The sequence below is a fragment of the Leptinotarsa decemlineata genome, unplaced genomic scaffold, assembly GCF_025532065.1.
Source record: "Leptinotarsa decemlineata unplaced genomic scaffold, Ldec_3_MD MMD2_P_RNA_scaffold_1, whole genome shotgun sequence".
NCBI lineage: Eukaryota > Metazoa > Arthropoda > Insecta > Coleoptera > Chrysomelidae > Leptinotarsa > Leptinotarsa decemlineata.
Window position 1 is genome coordinate 2,143,990 of NW_027412523.1, and position 15,040 is coordinate 2,159,029.

The 15,040-nt window shown below is 37.9% G+C and overlaps 3 protein-coding genes across 3 annotated transcripts in view; all 3 read left to right on the plus strand.

Moving 5' to 3' along the window:
• LOC111508544 (putative fatty acyl-CoA reductase CG5065) overlaps window positions 1-3,456 on the plus strand; it is a 29,567-nt gene extending 26,111 nt beyond the window's left edge. The window contains exons 6-7 of the mRNA XM_023164090.2: window positions 2,747-3,010; window positions 3,066-3,456. Coding sequence (XP_023019858.2) covers window positions 2,747-3,010; window positions 3,066-3,198 — 397 coding nt within the window. The 3' untranslated portion in view covers window positions 3,199-3,456. The remainder of the gene's footprint in view (window positions 1-2,746; window positions 3,011-3,065) is intronic.
• Window positions 3,457-6,085: 2,629 nt separating this feature from the next.
• LOC111508545 (uncharacterized) lies at window positions 6,086-9,709 on the plus strand. Its single transcript, XM_023164091.2, has 2 exons — window positions 6,086-6,366; window positions 8,745-9,709. The coding sequence occupies exons 1-2, from the start codon at window positions 6,137-6,139 to the stop codon at window positions 9,499-9,501; spliced, it is 987 nt and encodes a 328-aa protein (XP_023019859.2). The 5' UTR covers window positions 6,086-6,136; the 3' UTR covers window positions 9,502-9,709.
• A 504-nt stretch (window positions 9,710-10,213) lies between these two features.
• Window positions 10,214-15,040, plus strand: part of LOC111511792 (tyrosine-protein kinase transmembrane receptor Ror) — a 99,241-nt gene continuing 94,414 nt past the window's right edge. Inside the window, exon 1 of the mRNA XM_074175660.1 lies at window positions 10,214-10,697. Coding sequence (XP_074031761.1) covers window positions 10,649-10,697 — 49 coding nt within the window. The 5' untranslated portion in view covers window positions 10,214-10,648. The remainder of the gene's footprint in view (window positions 10,698-15,040) is intronic.

Here is a 15,040-nt window from a genome sequence, read left to right on the forward strand (position 1 = left end):
GTACGAGCCGACATATTGCACATCAAATCAATATGAATGACAAGATTCGCCGACGAGATTCGTTTTTTTCACTGCAAGGCTACTAATCGACAACCAGACCCCAAACATAACGCATTCATGATTCAACACTGGACAGCGTTGTTTCGGCCCGTCAGTGGTGCTAGACTGAACAACAAATGCATTCCCCATGCACTCTCCGGGGTTGAGAACCGTGAGATAAAATCTTCCCCACACCGTTAGTGTGTGCAGAAGCTACAATCTCTTCCGTCCACCCCACTCACTTCCATGTAGTCCTCAACCTGCACTTCAGCAAGATTTGATACAAATCTTCCGGAGGTTAGCCAACTATCTTCCGGAGGTTAGCCAACTCCTCTAGTCTGCCCACTTGTTGTTACAGGTATCCTGTAACTAACTCTTGGTTGGTGGATCTCACCAATAGAGTTGTGTCATCCGCGTAAAATGCCAACTTGTTGAAGTTGTTCTTCAGATCAGGCACCGAGATAAAGTGCGGGATAGAACTGCGCCTTGTTTCTAGAAGTCGCCTGGTGGAGAGTTCTTGACCTACTCTGCATTGACATCGTCGGTCCGCTAGAAAAGAATCATGTTCGTCAGGAGGTCAGAACAAGACACAACTCACTGGGGTTTATGATGGTAAGAAGGTCCTCGGACATCCGCACCACCCATCACGGTGTACCCCTATCTGGCTGGAAAGTTGGATCAAAAGGCTAATCACCTGGTAATGAAGAAAATGAGAGCCTCATTCGACTGAGTGTTGGGGCCTTTTATATTGGAAGGGGTCGTCTACAGCATAATCTATAGTTTCTTTAACTAACGGATTATGGAGAACTCGCCGGTTTCTCGACTGACTGGACTGCTGAATAGAAGGCAGCTGCAAATATCTACGGTTGGCTTCATTCCGCACGAACCACAGAGCATTTATTATCATCCGTAATAACTTGTTTTGCAATCTCTTCAAAATTAAGAGATTCGTCGGAGCCGTTTGTCCCCAGACGCCTGAAGCATACATGAAGACAGGTTTGAACATGGTATTGTAAATTGAAATCTTATTTTTAAGATTTAACTTCGACTTTCTGTTGATCAATGGGTACATATTTACCATCCGTCTCAGTATCTTTGACTTCACGCTTTCGATGTGCCGGGCCCAGGTAAGCCTACGTTCTATTAGAAGACCGAGGTACTTCTCCCGCGCTTGCCAGTCGATCTCTCTTCCAGATCCTCTCACTTTCATCGCCGGGTAAAACGACGTTCTTACCATGATTATTGCCTGAGTTTTGTTCGGGTTCACTCGGATCTTCCAATCGAGGTACCAGCGCTCGTGGTCGTCCAATGCACGTTGCATATAGACTACTCTGAGCTCACGACCAATGGAAGAAGCGAGGTCGGCGTACCTCGGACCTCGGGAGATCGCTGGTGTCAAAAGAGTAAAGTGTGGGAGCACGGACCCCTGTGGCACTCTAGCGAAGATCTCCCTTTACCCTGACCTGACAGGTGATGTCCTTCAGAAAGGACCAGATCCACCGGATCAGGTCCCGGACCAGGCTCCACTGGACCAGGACCAGGACCCGGACCAGGCCCCGAGACAGGCCAAACTCAAGGAGTTTATGAAGAAGGCCTTCGTGCCAAACACGGTCGAAGGCCTTCGAAATGTCTAATAGTACAAGATGTACTTTTTTATTTTTGTTGAGCTCCTTGATGGTGTTTTCGATCTGCAACTCAATGGAATGTTCCCTCCCGAAACCAAATTTCAGGCAAAACATTTTGGTCATCGACGTCTTTGTTAAGCCTTTGCAGGACGACTCTTTCAGCCAGCTCAGCCGCCGAGGACAGCAGACTGATCGGGCTGTAGTTCTGTGGGAACAGCAGGCCCTGATCCTGTTTTGGGAGCGACTCATGCTTCCACCTTCTGGGAAGGTACCTGAGGGCCAGTGAGTTGTTAATGATGCTTAATAGTCTCACGGGGCAGTTTTCCCGGAGCCTCTTCAACAACCTATTGGTTATTGAGTCGACCTCCGGATACTTCTTAGCCTTAGAGGCTTCGACAGAAGCCGGGCGGATATTGTCGTCGTCATCTTCTCTGAGAAAGCGATGGACCCGATTTCCCAACAGAATATCGCGGTACAAATGCATTAGTCAACTGAACTGTCCTCAAAGCTGAAGCCTGAGTAGGTTAGGATGATGACGCCATCTATGGAACTGACAGAGAACTCAATGCACGAGTATCAAACCAGTATCTGTAGAGTAGGGAGGGTGAGTGTAGTTAAGCGTAGATTTTTCCTAGTCATCGCCCGATATTTCTTCGGCGCCAGCTTCCCAGGGTCCCCCAGGGTGAATCTGGCAAGATTACATCCTTTGATTTCATCCTATCTCTTTAGGGATAGGGCATAGTTGTGAAGTTTGGCTAGTTCCGCGAGTGTCGAAGTCATCAGGCCGTAAGTGCCACTGGGTCCTATCAAACCAGTTCCCGAATCTTGTTATTCAAGATCAAAATTTGTAAACATTTCATAGTTGACATTTTTAGGATCGTAGTTTCATTTGTGATATTAAACATTTTGAATGGAGAATTTAGATTGAAGTTTGAAATGTCTAGAAGTGGATCCGTACTCGTTATTTATTGTATACTATATTGATATGGAATAGACAATGAATAACTCACAAACTCCATATTTGTAACTGTTTGCATCTTAGGTTTTATTCAAAAATGTCATAACGAAGATTCATATTTCAGACTGCTGAAAATCCAGAGAAAAATATATATAGCCAATATGGCTCTGAGATATTATCTCACGAATCAGTGGAAATTTCCGAATAAAAAAGTCTTAGAGCTGGAAAATAAGTTGCTTCCCAGCGACTTTCCTCATTTTAATTACGAAAAACAACACAAACTCGCAGAGCCGTTCAATTATTTTTCCGTTGCGATGATGGGATGCAGGAGGTATTTATTGAAAGAAACTGATGAAACGTTGGATAATGCAAAAGTGCACTTCAAAAGGTAAAAATTAGTTTGCATTGTTGAAAATTTTTTCATTGTCATATTTTATTTTCAGGATGTATCTATTAGCACAAGTCTTCAATTCCTTATGGTACATCGCAGGTGCTGTAATACTGTTCTACATTTACAACAAACTGGACTTGGTTTCGAAACTCAACGATATTCACACGTTCTTCAACACACCATAGATCTTCACTAATTTCATACATCAATTTTATCAATATTATGCCTGGAGTGGCCAAACACGAAGAAACCTAAATATGTAACCCAAAATTCTGTCTTTGACTCTCAAAAAGTTGAGACCTGTTCCATTTCGAATGTACTTGGAAAAAATCAACAAAAAATTTCATAACAATTGAAATTGTTAGTAGTTTTCAGTTACCAATCGAATCTATATTTTTGTTTCATGTAGTGTTCGATCTCAATAAATTTTGTTTCAAACTCCATTTGAATTATGTCTTCCTTACGCCCCATCGAATATTTCGTGTATTCCCTAGCCTGGCACCACTGATTAGACCTATGGCGGGTCGAAACAACGGTATCTGGTGTTGAATCTTAAAAACCAAGAATCGAATATATTGCTTTGCTGACGACAGCACACTTGTCCGGTCATTCCATATGGATTCCAGGACATCGGCTACGTAGGCACATCTTCACCGGCAGCAGGACGTTGCATATCTTATTGAGGATCTAGAAGTGATTTCGAATTGGGTTGAAAGTAACCAGATTCAATTCAATGCCACAAAAACCCAGGCATCGGTTCCCTCCAAGAAGATAAATGTTTCCGAACCGGATATAATGATGTCAGGTCAGACAATTCCGCTTTCTGCTTCGATAAGTTTGTTGGGGGTTAAAATGGACATCAATATGTCTTGGCACAATCATGTCGCTGGAAGAGCAAAGGCTGCTCCTTAAAAGCTTGGAACACTGTTCCGAGCCAGAAAACTGTACACACCTTAACAACTTCTGATGCTTCATAAAGCTCAGATCAGATTTTCTTTGGAGTATCAGTATCCGCCTGATTGGAGACGCAAACATCACTGGCAACCTTGATAGCCTGGAACATCGAAGAAAGGTTGGAAATGTGTCTCTCTTCTGTAAATACTTTCATGGGAGGTGTTCAAGTCACTTGGCACATTTGATTCCACCAAGAGCGGTACATATCTGACACATATCTACTCTGATAATTGAACTTTTTCTTGTATTTGTAGTTGAAGTACATGAAAATTATTTTTTTTTGTAGCAGCGGAGCAATAGAAATGCGATTGTAATGAAGAGTCGACGTGAATTCTATGATATACTAGCAAATTGGTTGTTCAAACTGATAGAATAATCAATTCTCCTTTAGGGGTGAGTACCTGTAATGCGAAAGGACATGAATTTCAAGAGCTTTCTTTGGACAGCTTCAATTTGTTGTATGTGAGAATTATTATGGGATACTCATCATTGCCCCTCATTCAAGTTTTGACTTCAAATAAGCATAGAATAGCGTGATTATTACCTCAATATCTCTGAATTCTCTAGTGTTCCTCATTATGAAGCCCATATGAAACAGCTTGGTCTATATGTGAAACAAAATCAATACCAAGGTATTTCATTACATTAACTAGAATAATGGCAGTGTTATTAATTTCATAAGAAAATTGTATTGGACTTTCTAGTAGAAGACAATACATGATATTTAGCAATGTTGAGATTCAAACGCCTATTGGAACATCAATCCAATATAAAATCTAATTTATATTGTTCAGTGTCCATAATTTTCTATCACTTTGAATATTTTAAGGTTTTTGGTATATTATTTTACTCAAATTACTAAAAAATTAGGAACAAAAGAGGTCCCAAATTCGGGAGGGGTGGTCGTCTACAGCATAGTCTATAGCTTCCCTAACTACAGACTCATTCCTCCGAGATCTGACTATTTATAGGTCATTCAAGTGCTTTCACCTATCTCCTCTTCCCCCTCTCTCCGCTTCATCGGTTATCAACGGCAGCTGACCGTTTGGCGGGAGTTGGTCGTGTTCCGCTTGATTATAGGTTTCCATATGTTGCGTATCTATATGCTTGCTTGGCTAAATGCGTTGTTGGACAACATATTTGCGGCTTCTTTGAATTTTCTTCTAAACCAATGTTCCTCCTTGTGGATGATTTCAGCTTGAGACCATTCGATGTTATGTTGATGGGTCCAAACATGTTCTGCTATTCCTGATATGCTGGTTTTTTTCTCGCTGTGTGTGTTTTTTGTGCTCGGCAATGCGAACATTCAATGGCCTCTTCGTTTCACCGATGTATGGTTCTCCGCAGTGGCAGGGTATCCGATAAATGCAATTCTTGGAATCGCAGTCCGCGTTTGGTGGCCTGGTTTTCGTGAGGCTGCTACGGATAGTGTTACCGGATCTGAAGCAGGTTCTGATGTTGTACTTGGAACCAATTCTTCTTACCCTTTCCGATAATCCGCTGATGTAGAGAAGTACAAGTACTGGATGTGGCGGCTTCTCTTTCTTGTGAGGCTCTTGCTGTCTTTTTGCCAAAGTCTGTTTCACCATCACTTTGGAGTAACCATTCCATTGAAGGTGATTTTTGATGATGCCTAGTTCCTTCTCGAGACCTTCTTTTGTGTTACAGAGCCCAAAAGCACAGTCTGCTAGAGTCTTGATGATTCCTATTTTAGTCGATTGATGGTGGTTGGATTCCTGGTTCAGATACTGTCCCGTGTGGGTGGGTTTTCGGTATACTGATGTTTCCCATTTAGTGTCGGTCCTCTTCATTAATTTGTCTGAGAATGGCAATTCGTTGTGTACTCCCTTCTTCATTGTTGTATTTTAGCTAATCTTTTTCAATTTTATAGATTTTTTCAGGGATTTCAAATCAACTCATATCATTTTAGACAATGGAAGTCCGAACTAATGAAATATAATGATATTTTGTTATAGTGCTATAATTTTCTTATTACCGCTGTCTTACCTTGGATTAAACTGATTGCACTAAACTCATTAACCCCGCGTGCTCAATAATCATCACAAAGTTCTTGACTGATGCTGCCAGTGGGTTCATAAAACATTAAATATATGACATGACACAACGTAATGTTGCTACATTGTCAAATTGGCAACTTTTGCATCTGAAATGACCAGTCAAACGAATCCATTGAACCAAGAGTTGGATGCCGATTTTCATAAAGGAAAATCCACTTTCACCTTTCCCAACGGCGACAAATATCAGGGTGGTTATTGTGCCCATCGTAGCGGAGTTGTTTGGAGAGAAGGATATGGTATTTACACAACCAAGGACGGCCAAGTTTACCAAGGATTCTGGGTGGACGATAAACTCGATGAAGAGGAACAAGTTGAAATTAGGTTTGATAGTTTTGTGTATTGTCGATTTTGGCGGATGTGGTTAATGAAAAGTGGAACTATAATGTCTAGCGTAGAATAAGCACTGTTCCAAAACATTTTTGGGACGTTTGACAGTTCACTACAAAAAGTGATAACATTTATTCTATTTTCTCATTGTACTTTATCAAGAGGCTAAAATATTTGATATTAGTCAGTTGTAATACATACAGTTAGTGTATTTTCAATATAAACATAAACGTCACGATTATATAGACCACGTACATAACACTAGAAATAAAGTAAAAAAATTGATCAAAACAGAACTGACACTCAAAACAATTTGTCATCGAAGTCATTTGCATTCAGCTAGTCGAGCCTATAATATACTTTCGGAGTCCATTCGACAGGCAGAACATTTTAAAAAATTTAAAAAATTAATTAAAAAATTCGTTTTGGACGAACGACATCAAATTAATTTGTTACTAAGAGCCTGACGTCCTAGTAACATGGTATGTTGTTCTTTTTTTTGTATTGGCAAATCCTGTTGTTTGCAATGGTTTGTAGTTCTTTTTGTTTATTATTATTTTTATTAACTACTACATACAAAAGTTTTATTTACTGTCTAGATTATTTCTTCTGTATTTCTTTTTTGTTTGTTGCTATAGTTTATTTCATAAAATACGTATATTTTTTAATCGAAAATTTTGGCAGTTTCAGCGCATACAAGCTCTGCTTTCGCGATGTTCTGTGTTGGTGTTTATTTGTGTTTATTTGTATATTATATATAATATAATCGATGTGAATTAGCATGTGAACAATTGACAAATAAACATATTATTATTATTATTACTCACGTTATTATGTGAGGTAACAAATTTGCGTATATTGATTTTCATAACTGCGTAAATCAATCATTTCAACTGCTTTTTTCATTTGAAATGATTCGACAATACTTACATGGAATCTTAAAGGAATATTTATAACAATCGATGCTACTTAAAACGACGTTATTGTTTTTGTGAACACCATTTTCATCGAACGTTATTGAAGCTTCTGGAAAGAGGTTGGGCACAATAAATTATGATTTATTCAGTCAGTGTAATATTTTAGTGACATGAAAATTTCCAAATGTGTCAAATAGCTTACTCTATTTGACAATGGCTAATTCAATTTAGGAACAGAACGCCTGGAATAAAAATGTGACTGTGCTTCCTGCTTGTCTTTCTGAGATGAAAAACAATTCCTGAGCGTCGCTCAGGAATTGCACAATAAATTGCAAATAATAATAATTGCACAATAAATTGCGAATTCCAAATCAGATGAATAATACGGAAATATTCTTGATAAAAAATTATGGTAAATTTTCGTTTTAAGGGGAACCCGACGATTTTGAAAAAAATTTTCAGTGTACTTACGTATTTTGATGCGTAGATTACGAATTCGAAAGAAAAAAGCGGCGCTCTCTCTTATTTACAAAGTTACGGCCCTTCAAAGTTCAGAAAAGGGCAACTTTTCAGCCGTCTTTCTCACAAAATAAACTATTTAAAAACACAAGCATCTATTCACTAGGTCACCTTTACACCTTATTCCTCTTCTTTGACACTTTTCACTTCAATAATGAACATTTTTCTCATAAAAAACTTAATTTAAAAACGAATGCTTCTCCTGGTGACATTCTTCTATTTTTAGGTTAGTTACTAGTGACATTTCAGAAAAAAGCGGTTGGTATTTGCCGCCGCCTACTATTTCGAATTCGTAATACCCCACCAAAAAACCATTTACGATCTAAAGAATGAAGGTAAAAAACACTTGAATTACTTTAGGAATATGGAGTGCATCAGTCGTACCAACCATGCCATTAACCTTAAAAACGTAAAATACAGAGATATGTAACCAAAAAGCAGCTCCGTACATGTTTTAACATTTTTATTGGAAAAATGTTGATTTTTGAAGTGAAAAGTGTCGAAGAAGGAGGAATAAGGTGTAAAGGTGACCTAGTGAATGAATTCTTGTGTTTTTAAATAGTTTATTTTGTGAAAAAGAATGCTGAAAAGTTGACCTTTTCTGAACTTTGAAGGGCCGTAACTTTGTAATAAGGGAGAGCGCCGCTTTTTTCTTTCGGATTCGTAATCTATGCATCAAAATACGTACACTAAAAATTTTTTTCAAAATCGCCGGGTGCCCTCAAAAAGAAAATTTAACCACTTACCATATGTACATTAAGTACCGAAAATTGGTAGTAAAATTATTATTATTGTTATTAGATTATATGCGCCTAGACTGAACGCTCTAAGGAAGAACACACAACATGTCCAACTTTTTACGTTATACCTTATTGTCCTTCTAATGTTTGAATTTATGTGGATTGGATTCAGTAATCTGAAAAATAATCTTCCTAGGTTTCCTTCAGGGGCAGCATTCTACGGGAAGCTGCTCGACAGCAAATACAACGGGCCTGCTTTGTACGTCATCGAACAGAACATGAATTTGTTATGCGAACTCAACCAGAACAAACCAATAGGGGACCTGCTGTTGATCGACATAAATGGAGGAGAATGGTTCGGCACTGCAGGTGAAACAAGCGCCGTCCTTCTTCCAGAACACGCGTTCTATGAAGCGATACCCATCGATATCGGCAAAGGAAAAATAAAGAAAGTGAGTCCTTCAAAGGAAAAGCTAAAAAAAGTCAGCAAGCAGGAGAAACCTCCCACAAGACCCCAGGAAGAGCTAGTCACTGACAAAATTAAGAAGTTGGAACTGAAGATATTCGCCAAGACAAAGAAAACCGTGTCTGACCTGAAATTCGAAGAGTCTGATTGGTATCAGAAGTACCTGGATTTCAAAAAAAAATTCGAGGAGATCATGGGGAAAGTTGAAACTGATGGGGAATATTCGCTCGACCCCAGCGAAAAGGAATGGTATGAGAAATATTTGGATTTCAGAATGAAATATTTAGAAATTGTAGAGCACCGGAAAAACAAATTGAAGAACTTGTCTGATTATAAACTGTTCCAGTTGTATAACAGTGACGAGTTCAGAAATAGTTGCCCTCCGATTCCAGTGTTCTACCCGACTGAAGAGGTAACTGAAGAGGATAATCCGAAACCAGAGTTATCCAAACCGGTACATTCTAAAATGTTTAAAAGTCATTCCTAATATGTAATCGGGAAAAAATTGCCAAATGATACCGTTTCTAAATTCAAATGAGTCTGTTATGAATTGATGGACAGGTTTTTTATAATGAATGCAACAGAAAAAATTGGACTTATTTGAAAAAATAATTGATATATTCACCAAAATATATTCAAATAAGAATATTGAGAATTTGAATTCGACGACATTAATGTAGATGAATAAATGAATATTTTTCTCACATAACATGAATTCCTGTTATTTTCTGAACGTACCCCGTACAGTGTAATCCAAAAAAATAAACGGAGATTTACAATGAAAACTCCGTATTACAATACTTACAAGTAGTATCTCAATTTCATTTCTTCAAATTCTTAAATCATTTTCCAACCATCAAAAAAAGTAAGATAAGATGAGAAATTGGTTTCCGAAAATTCAATGTCTACTGCACTGAATCACATGGAAAACTCAATTTTTCAAACTGAAAATTACAGAAAAGCCGGAAGCAAATTTAATTCACTATTTTTATTTCAAATTTTTACTCTGAATTAAACCGTTTTCCTGAAACATTTCAATATTTCCGTGAACTTCGCAACGAAATATATCCCTTTAGATGTGAGTTTTCTGCAGCCTCCAACGCATACTTTCGCAACGCCACTGTGAAAGTAGATCAGTTTGTCATTGCTGCCAACTTAACCAACCCCGCTGCTCGTATAGTTTATGTTTGATATTCTCGTGTTCATTCGTGTGTCAGTACTGTGGGATGGTTGTGTTGTTTAGGTTGGGTTCTGTCAAGCTTTGTGTAAATATTTAGTGAATAGTATAGTACAAATATTACTAATATTTCTCTATTCTCTGATGCTATTGATCTTCCAAGAGAGTGGTGATTTTCGAGTTTGGTGGACTTTGGAGTGTTCGTGATAATGTAAACGGGACATTTTTGGTTATCAGTTTTCCGCAAACCGGTACTAGATGAACTTTTGCTCTAAAATCTTACATTTCCTAATTAAACGCACTACTCTTAGAAGTGCAATGTATCCAGTCAGATCTACTGACTCTTATTTATGTACTATAACTGAACAATTGATTTAAGTGCTAAAATGCGTTTGTGATCAAAGAAGCTTTTCTGTGATTTGTTTTGGTCTTAATTCTTCAGAATCTGTGTTCGATAATGAATAGATCTATTTACATAGCCGTTTTGGTTTTACTGCATTCATTGGGTGAGTACCAAACAATGTGGAACATTTTCTATTGGCACAGACTAGATCTGAAATAGCCTTGATTATATTTTTTGGGTTGAGGTTTTGAATTTTTTTACTGTCTTTAGGTATTCTTATAGTGTTTCAAAACCTGCCTGTAAAATGTATGTTCAACAGTACTTACTTCAGAACCTTCTGTTGTGGATACTGACACAATACTCCGATAAATTACAAATACTTACTTAAACTTATTTCCTACAATTAATGTAGGTAGTTTGAAATAGTGTATGCAGAATAAATATACAAACACCACCATTTGTAAAAAGTTTTCCTGACACGTTCACCAATACACCAATACCTACAGAAAGCCTCTCACTGAATAGATCACGAATTAAATTATTATTATCTTAGTCTTCCAGAAATTATTATTTATCGATTTCAGTGAGAAATTAAGTGGTTGATTATTGTAGTTTCTGAAAAAAAAACATAATAGGTTTAATCTTAGGTTCAAGCTGTGTATCTGGAATAACTTTATAAGAGTTGATATGGCAATCTGTGAGGCTCCTGCTCCAAATAAATGGCTGTCAAAAATAATGATTCTCTTAATGATTTATATCTCTCGTACTTCCCCCTCAGCAAATAATACAAATGTACCTACTTAGCCCCTATATCTTCAAGTTCTTGGACGAGTTCATTGATCATTAATCAGGCCATAGATTAGAGAAGCACTATTTTTCTGTATAAAAAACAATATGGCTTTCATAATAGAAAATAGAGTTGATGATGATTGCCAGAAGATGAAATGTCAGATAGTAAATCTGATCATGATAACGTGTAGCTGAAAAAAGTATCAATGAAAAAGTGTTTTGGTTTTGAGCTGTTGTCAAATAATGCTAGAAAAAAATAAAAACGAAAATTCCGATTTTCAGTTTTTTCCGGATATTTCTGGAAATACTCGGAATTTTCCAAGTTTCAAAAGAGTATTTTGTTAAGCACAAAAAAACGCAAGTTTGCCCCAATTTAGGCTTCGACGTATCTCCTGTAATTTAGGAGATCCCAATGGTGGGAGTCGAATTTGAATTACCCTGTATAAACCCTATTGTCATATTTGGTAAAAAAATATAAATCAGGCATTATATCGTTATATTACCAAATCTTAGCAAGTTGCGATGCTTAGAAAAGAATAAGAAACTTTTTTTTGTGTGTATTGCCTTTGAACAACTATTCTTGATGATGGTTATATGTGACGATTTTGCCAACAATCACGTCGTCGTGTAGCCGAGACTTTAGTTGCTTTTCTCTGTATTGTAGTCCGGTCAATTTAGACCTGAAAACAGTAATGAAATAACGAAAATTGCTGCAGAGCTAAATATTGGTGAAGACCTTCATTTTATCATAAAAAATGAAATTTGAAAGTCCCAATCTGTCCCATGAGCGCTTCGAAAGTTATTCGGGGTCAAAGGTCAAAATTTCAGGTTTTTTGAGTTTTTTTCGAAAACCGTAAGTTTTAGCAAAGAAATACCTCAGACCAAAGTTGTAGATCTCCAAATTCTCTACAAAAATGGTCTTCATGATTTTTTCTGTAAGTATCACCGCAATACATTAAAAAGCGGACAAATTAATTTGCAGGTAGTTGTTCCACTAGTTAATTACCGAAAAATCAATTAGGATAATCATCATTTAACAAACAAAGTCCACATCGGACCAAAAAACTTTAGGTATATAAACAGCTAACCCCTGTCTTTAGATTCAGTATCAATTTGCTTCTCCTGAAGATGCTAAACTTGTTAGCGAAACGCGCGTCGAGTGCAAAAATATCAGTTTGGTGTTAGGGTAATTGATCTCTAGAAAAAGTTTTCAACTTTTACACCAAAGGTTCCAATCTCAGTGTTTTTGGGTACTTTCATGAATATGGTTTTCTGGAGACCTTTTGAAACAAATGAAAACATTAGGTGTGAGGAATCTGTGTCAATCGGCAGGGATCCGGAATTTGAAAATAAGACATGTTCAAGTTCAGCGAGTAATTTTAAATATTCATGAATGCTTGAAGAAGGAAAACTGTCACACTTCACAGAATGATGTTGTAAACAGAATATGCGAGTTAACGAAACTATCTCGTTCGACAGTTCTTCGAGTCATTAAAATAGGGGATGTCATTGACCATGCAATGAAACGAAAACAAAGGAATAAAAAATTCGCAAACGTTGATGGTGCTACAAAAGATGTGACTCGGCGAACAATTTATGGTATATACCAAAAAAATGGAGTACCAACCTTGAAAATGATTTGGTGTAAATTACTCGACTATCCCGATTACAATTACAAATCTTTAGAAAATCTACGAGGTGTCTTATTGTCTTGTGGTTTCAAATATAAAAAATTTAACAATCGGATGGTCATAATGTAATCGACACGCATTGTTCAACTCCGACAAGAATATTTAAGGCGAATGAAAAGCTACCGAGAATCCAACAGACATATAATCTACCACGACGAAACTTGGTTTGACACCCATGATGTTGTCAAACATGACTGGGTAGACGAAACCAAGTATTGTGCTTTGAACACACCTTCTTCAAGGGGAAAACGTGTTATAATTTTACATGCCGGGAATGAAAGTGGTTTCGTACCTAACGCTTTGCTTCTGCCGGCCAAAAATATAAAAGATTCGAATGCTGATTACCACGAAGATATGACTGCGGCTGGTTCAGTGAGCAGCTTCTCCCAAATATTCCTCCAAAGTCGGTTATTGTTATGGATGAAGTTTCGTATCATTCTCGGTTATTGACTACAATACTAAACAATAACACAAAAAAAAGCAGATATTGTTGATTTCATGCGAAATCATGACATGGGAATACCCGAAAAGTTTCCAACAAAAAAGTTATTACTGGCGACCATAAAACAACGTAATTTCAAAAAAGAGTATATTATTGATTCGATGTATGAAACACGTGGTCATATTCTCTTACGTTTGCCTCCATACTATTGTGTGTTCAATCCAATTGAAATGGTTTGGGCCACAATGAAAGAAAGCTTGCGGACATGTAATCAGTCACCGATTTTGAATGCTGTAGTGCTTGACAAAATAAGCCTCCATACTATTGTGTGTTCAATCCAATTGAAATGGTTTGGGCCACAATGAAAGAAAGCTTGCGGAAATGTAATCAGTCACCGACTTTAAATGCTGTAGTGCTTGACAATATAAGGCGAGTGGTGAATGAAGTAGGTAATAGTGATGTGTGGAAGAACTGTGTGGACCACTTTATAAAAGAAGAGAACAAATATTATGTGCAAAGTTCCATAAATTCGATCGTTATTCAACCCGATGATGATTCCACCTCATCCGAATATAGCGAAGAAGAATTTTGATTTTTCTAGCAATTTTCTTGGCCTCTATTATTTTGTGAATATATGTTTGACGAGAATTCGGTGTGATTATTTGTGTTTTCATTGTATTTTAGAGTTTTCGACTCGGAAATCAACTACCTTGAATTTCGAAGTTTTTTATAATTACCCATGGTGGAAAAATTCAGTTGAGATATCTTTTTCATGGGGTGATCAATTGCTATGATTGTAATAATGAGTAACTGAAAAACTACCACTGAAAAATAATATGCCGACGCCTATGTCGAGGCGGGAATTCCTTCTCTGTGCTGTTCCAATTGGTATTAGAAATACTATACTAGAGTGCCAAGATTTAGCCAAAGCCTCGGTAGATAATAACATTATCCTGAGGTGGGTTGAAGGGCACGACAGGAGTAAAGGTAATCGCATTGCCGACCCTTTAGCCAAGAAAGCGGCTGGACTGAGAATTTAAGGACCCAGTGGCACCTACGGCCTGATAACTTCGACAATTGCGGAACTAACCAAACGTCACACCCATGTTTGATTCCTAAAGAGCTGGGAAGCTGTCCTATGCGAATGTCCAGAGTTATCATCAAAAAGAGAGTGTGTTGTTCGGCGAGTCTTGGCCTACACCTGCCGATATAAAGGAGATGTCTCCCAGCGACCTGTCCACCTTCCTGGAAAGGACAGGATGAACGATGACCTAGAAGGGGATGACATCTCCTCGGGAGGATGTACAATGGGTCACATGTGTCTAAGTGCTCTACAGATCCAGATAGAAGTTTGAACAGTGTTCCGAACCAGAAAACTGTGCACACCTCAGCCCAGATCAGACCTTCTTTAGAGTATTGTTCTCAAGTATGGAGCTCTGCCCCCAAACATACCCTGAAGTTGTTGGATTCTATCCAGAAAAAAGCCATCCGCCTGATTGGAGACTCGAATATCACGTGCAACCTTGATAGTCTGGAACATCGAAGAAAGTTTGGAGATTTGTCTCTCTTTCACGGAAATTGTTT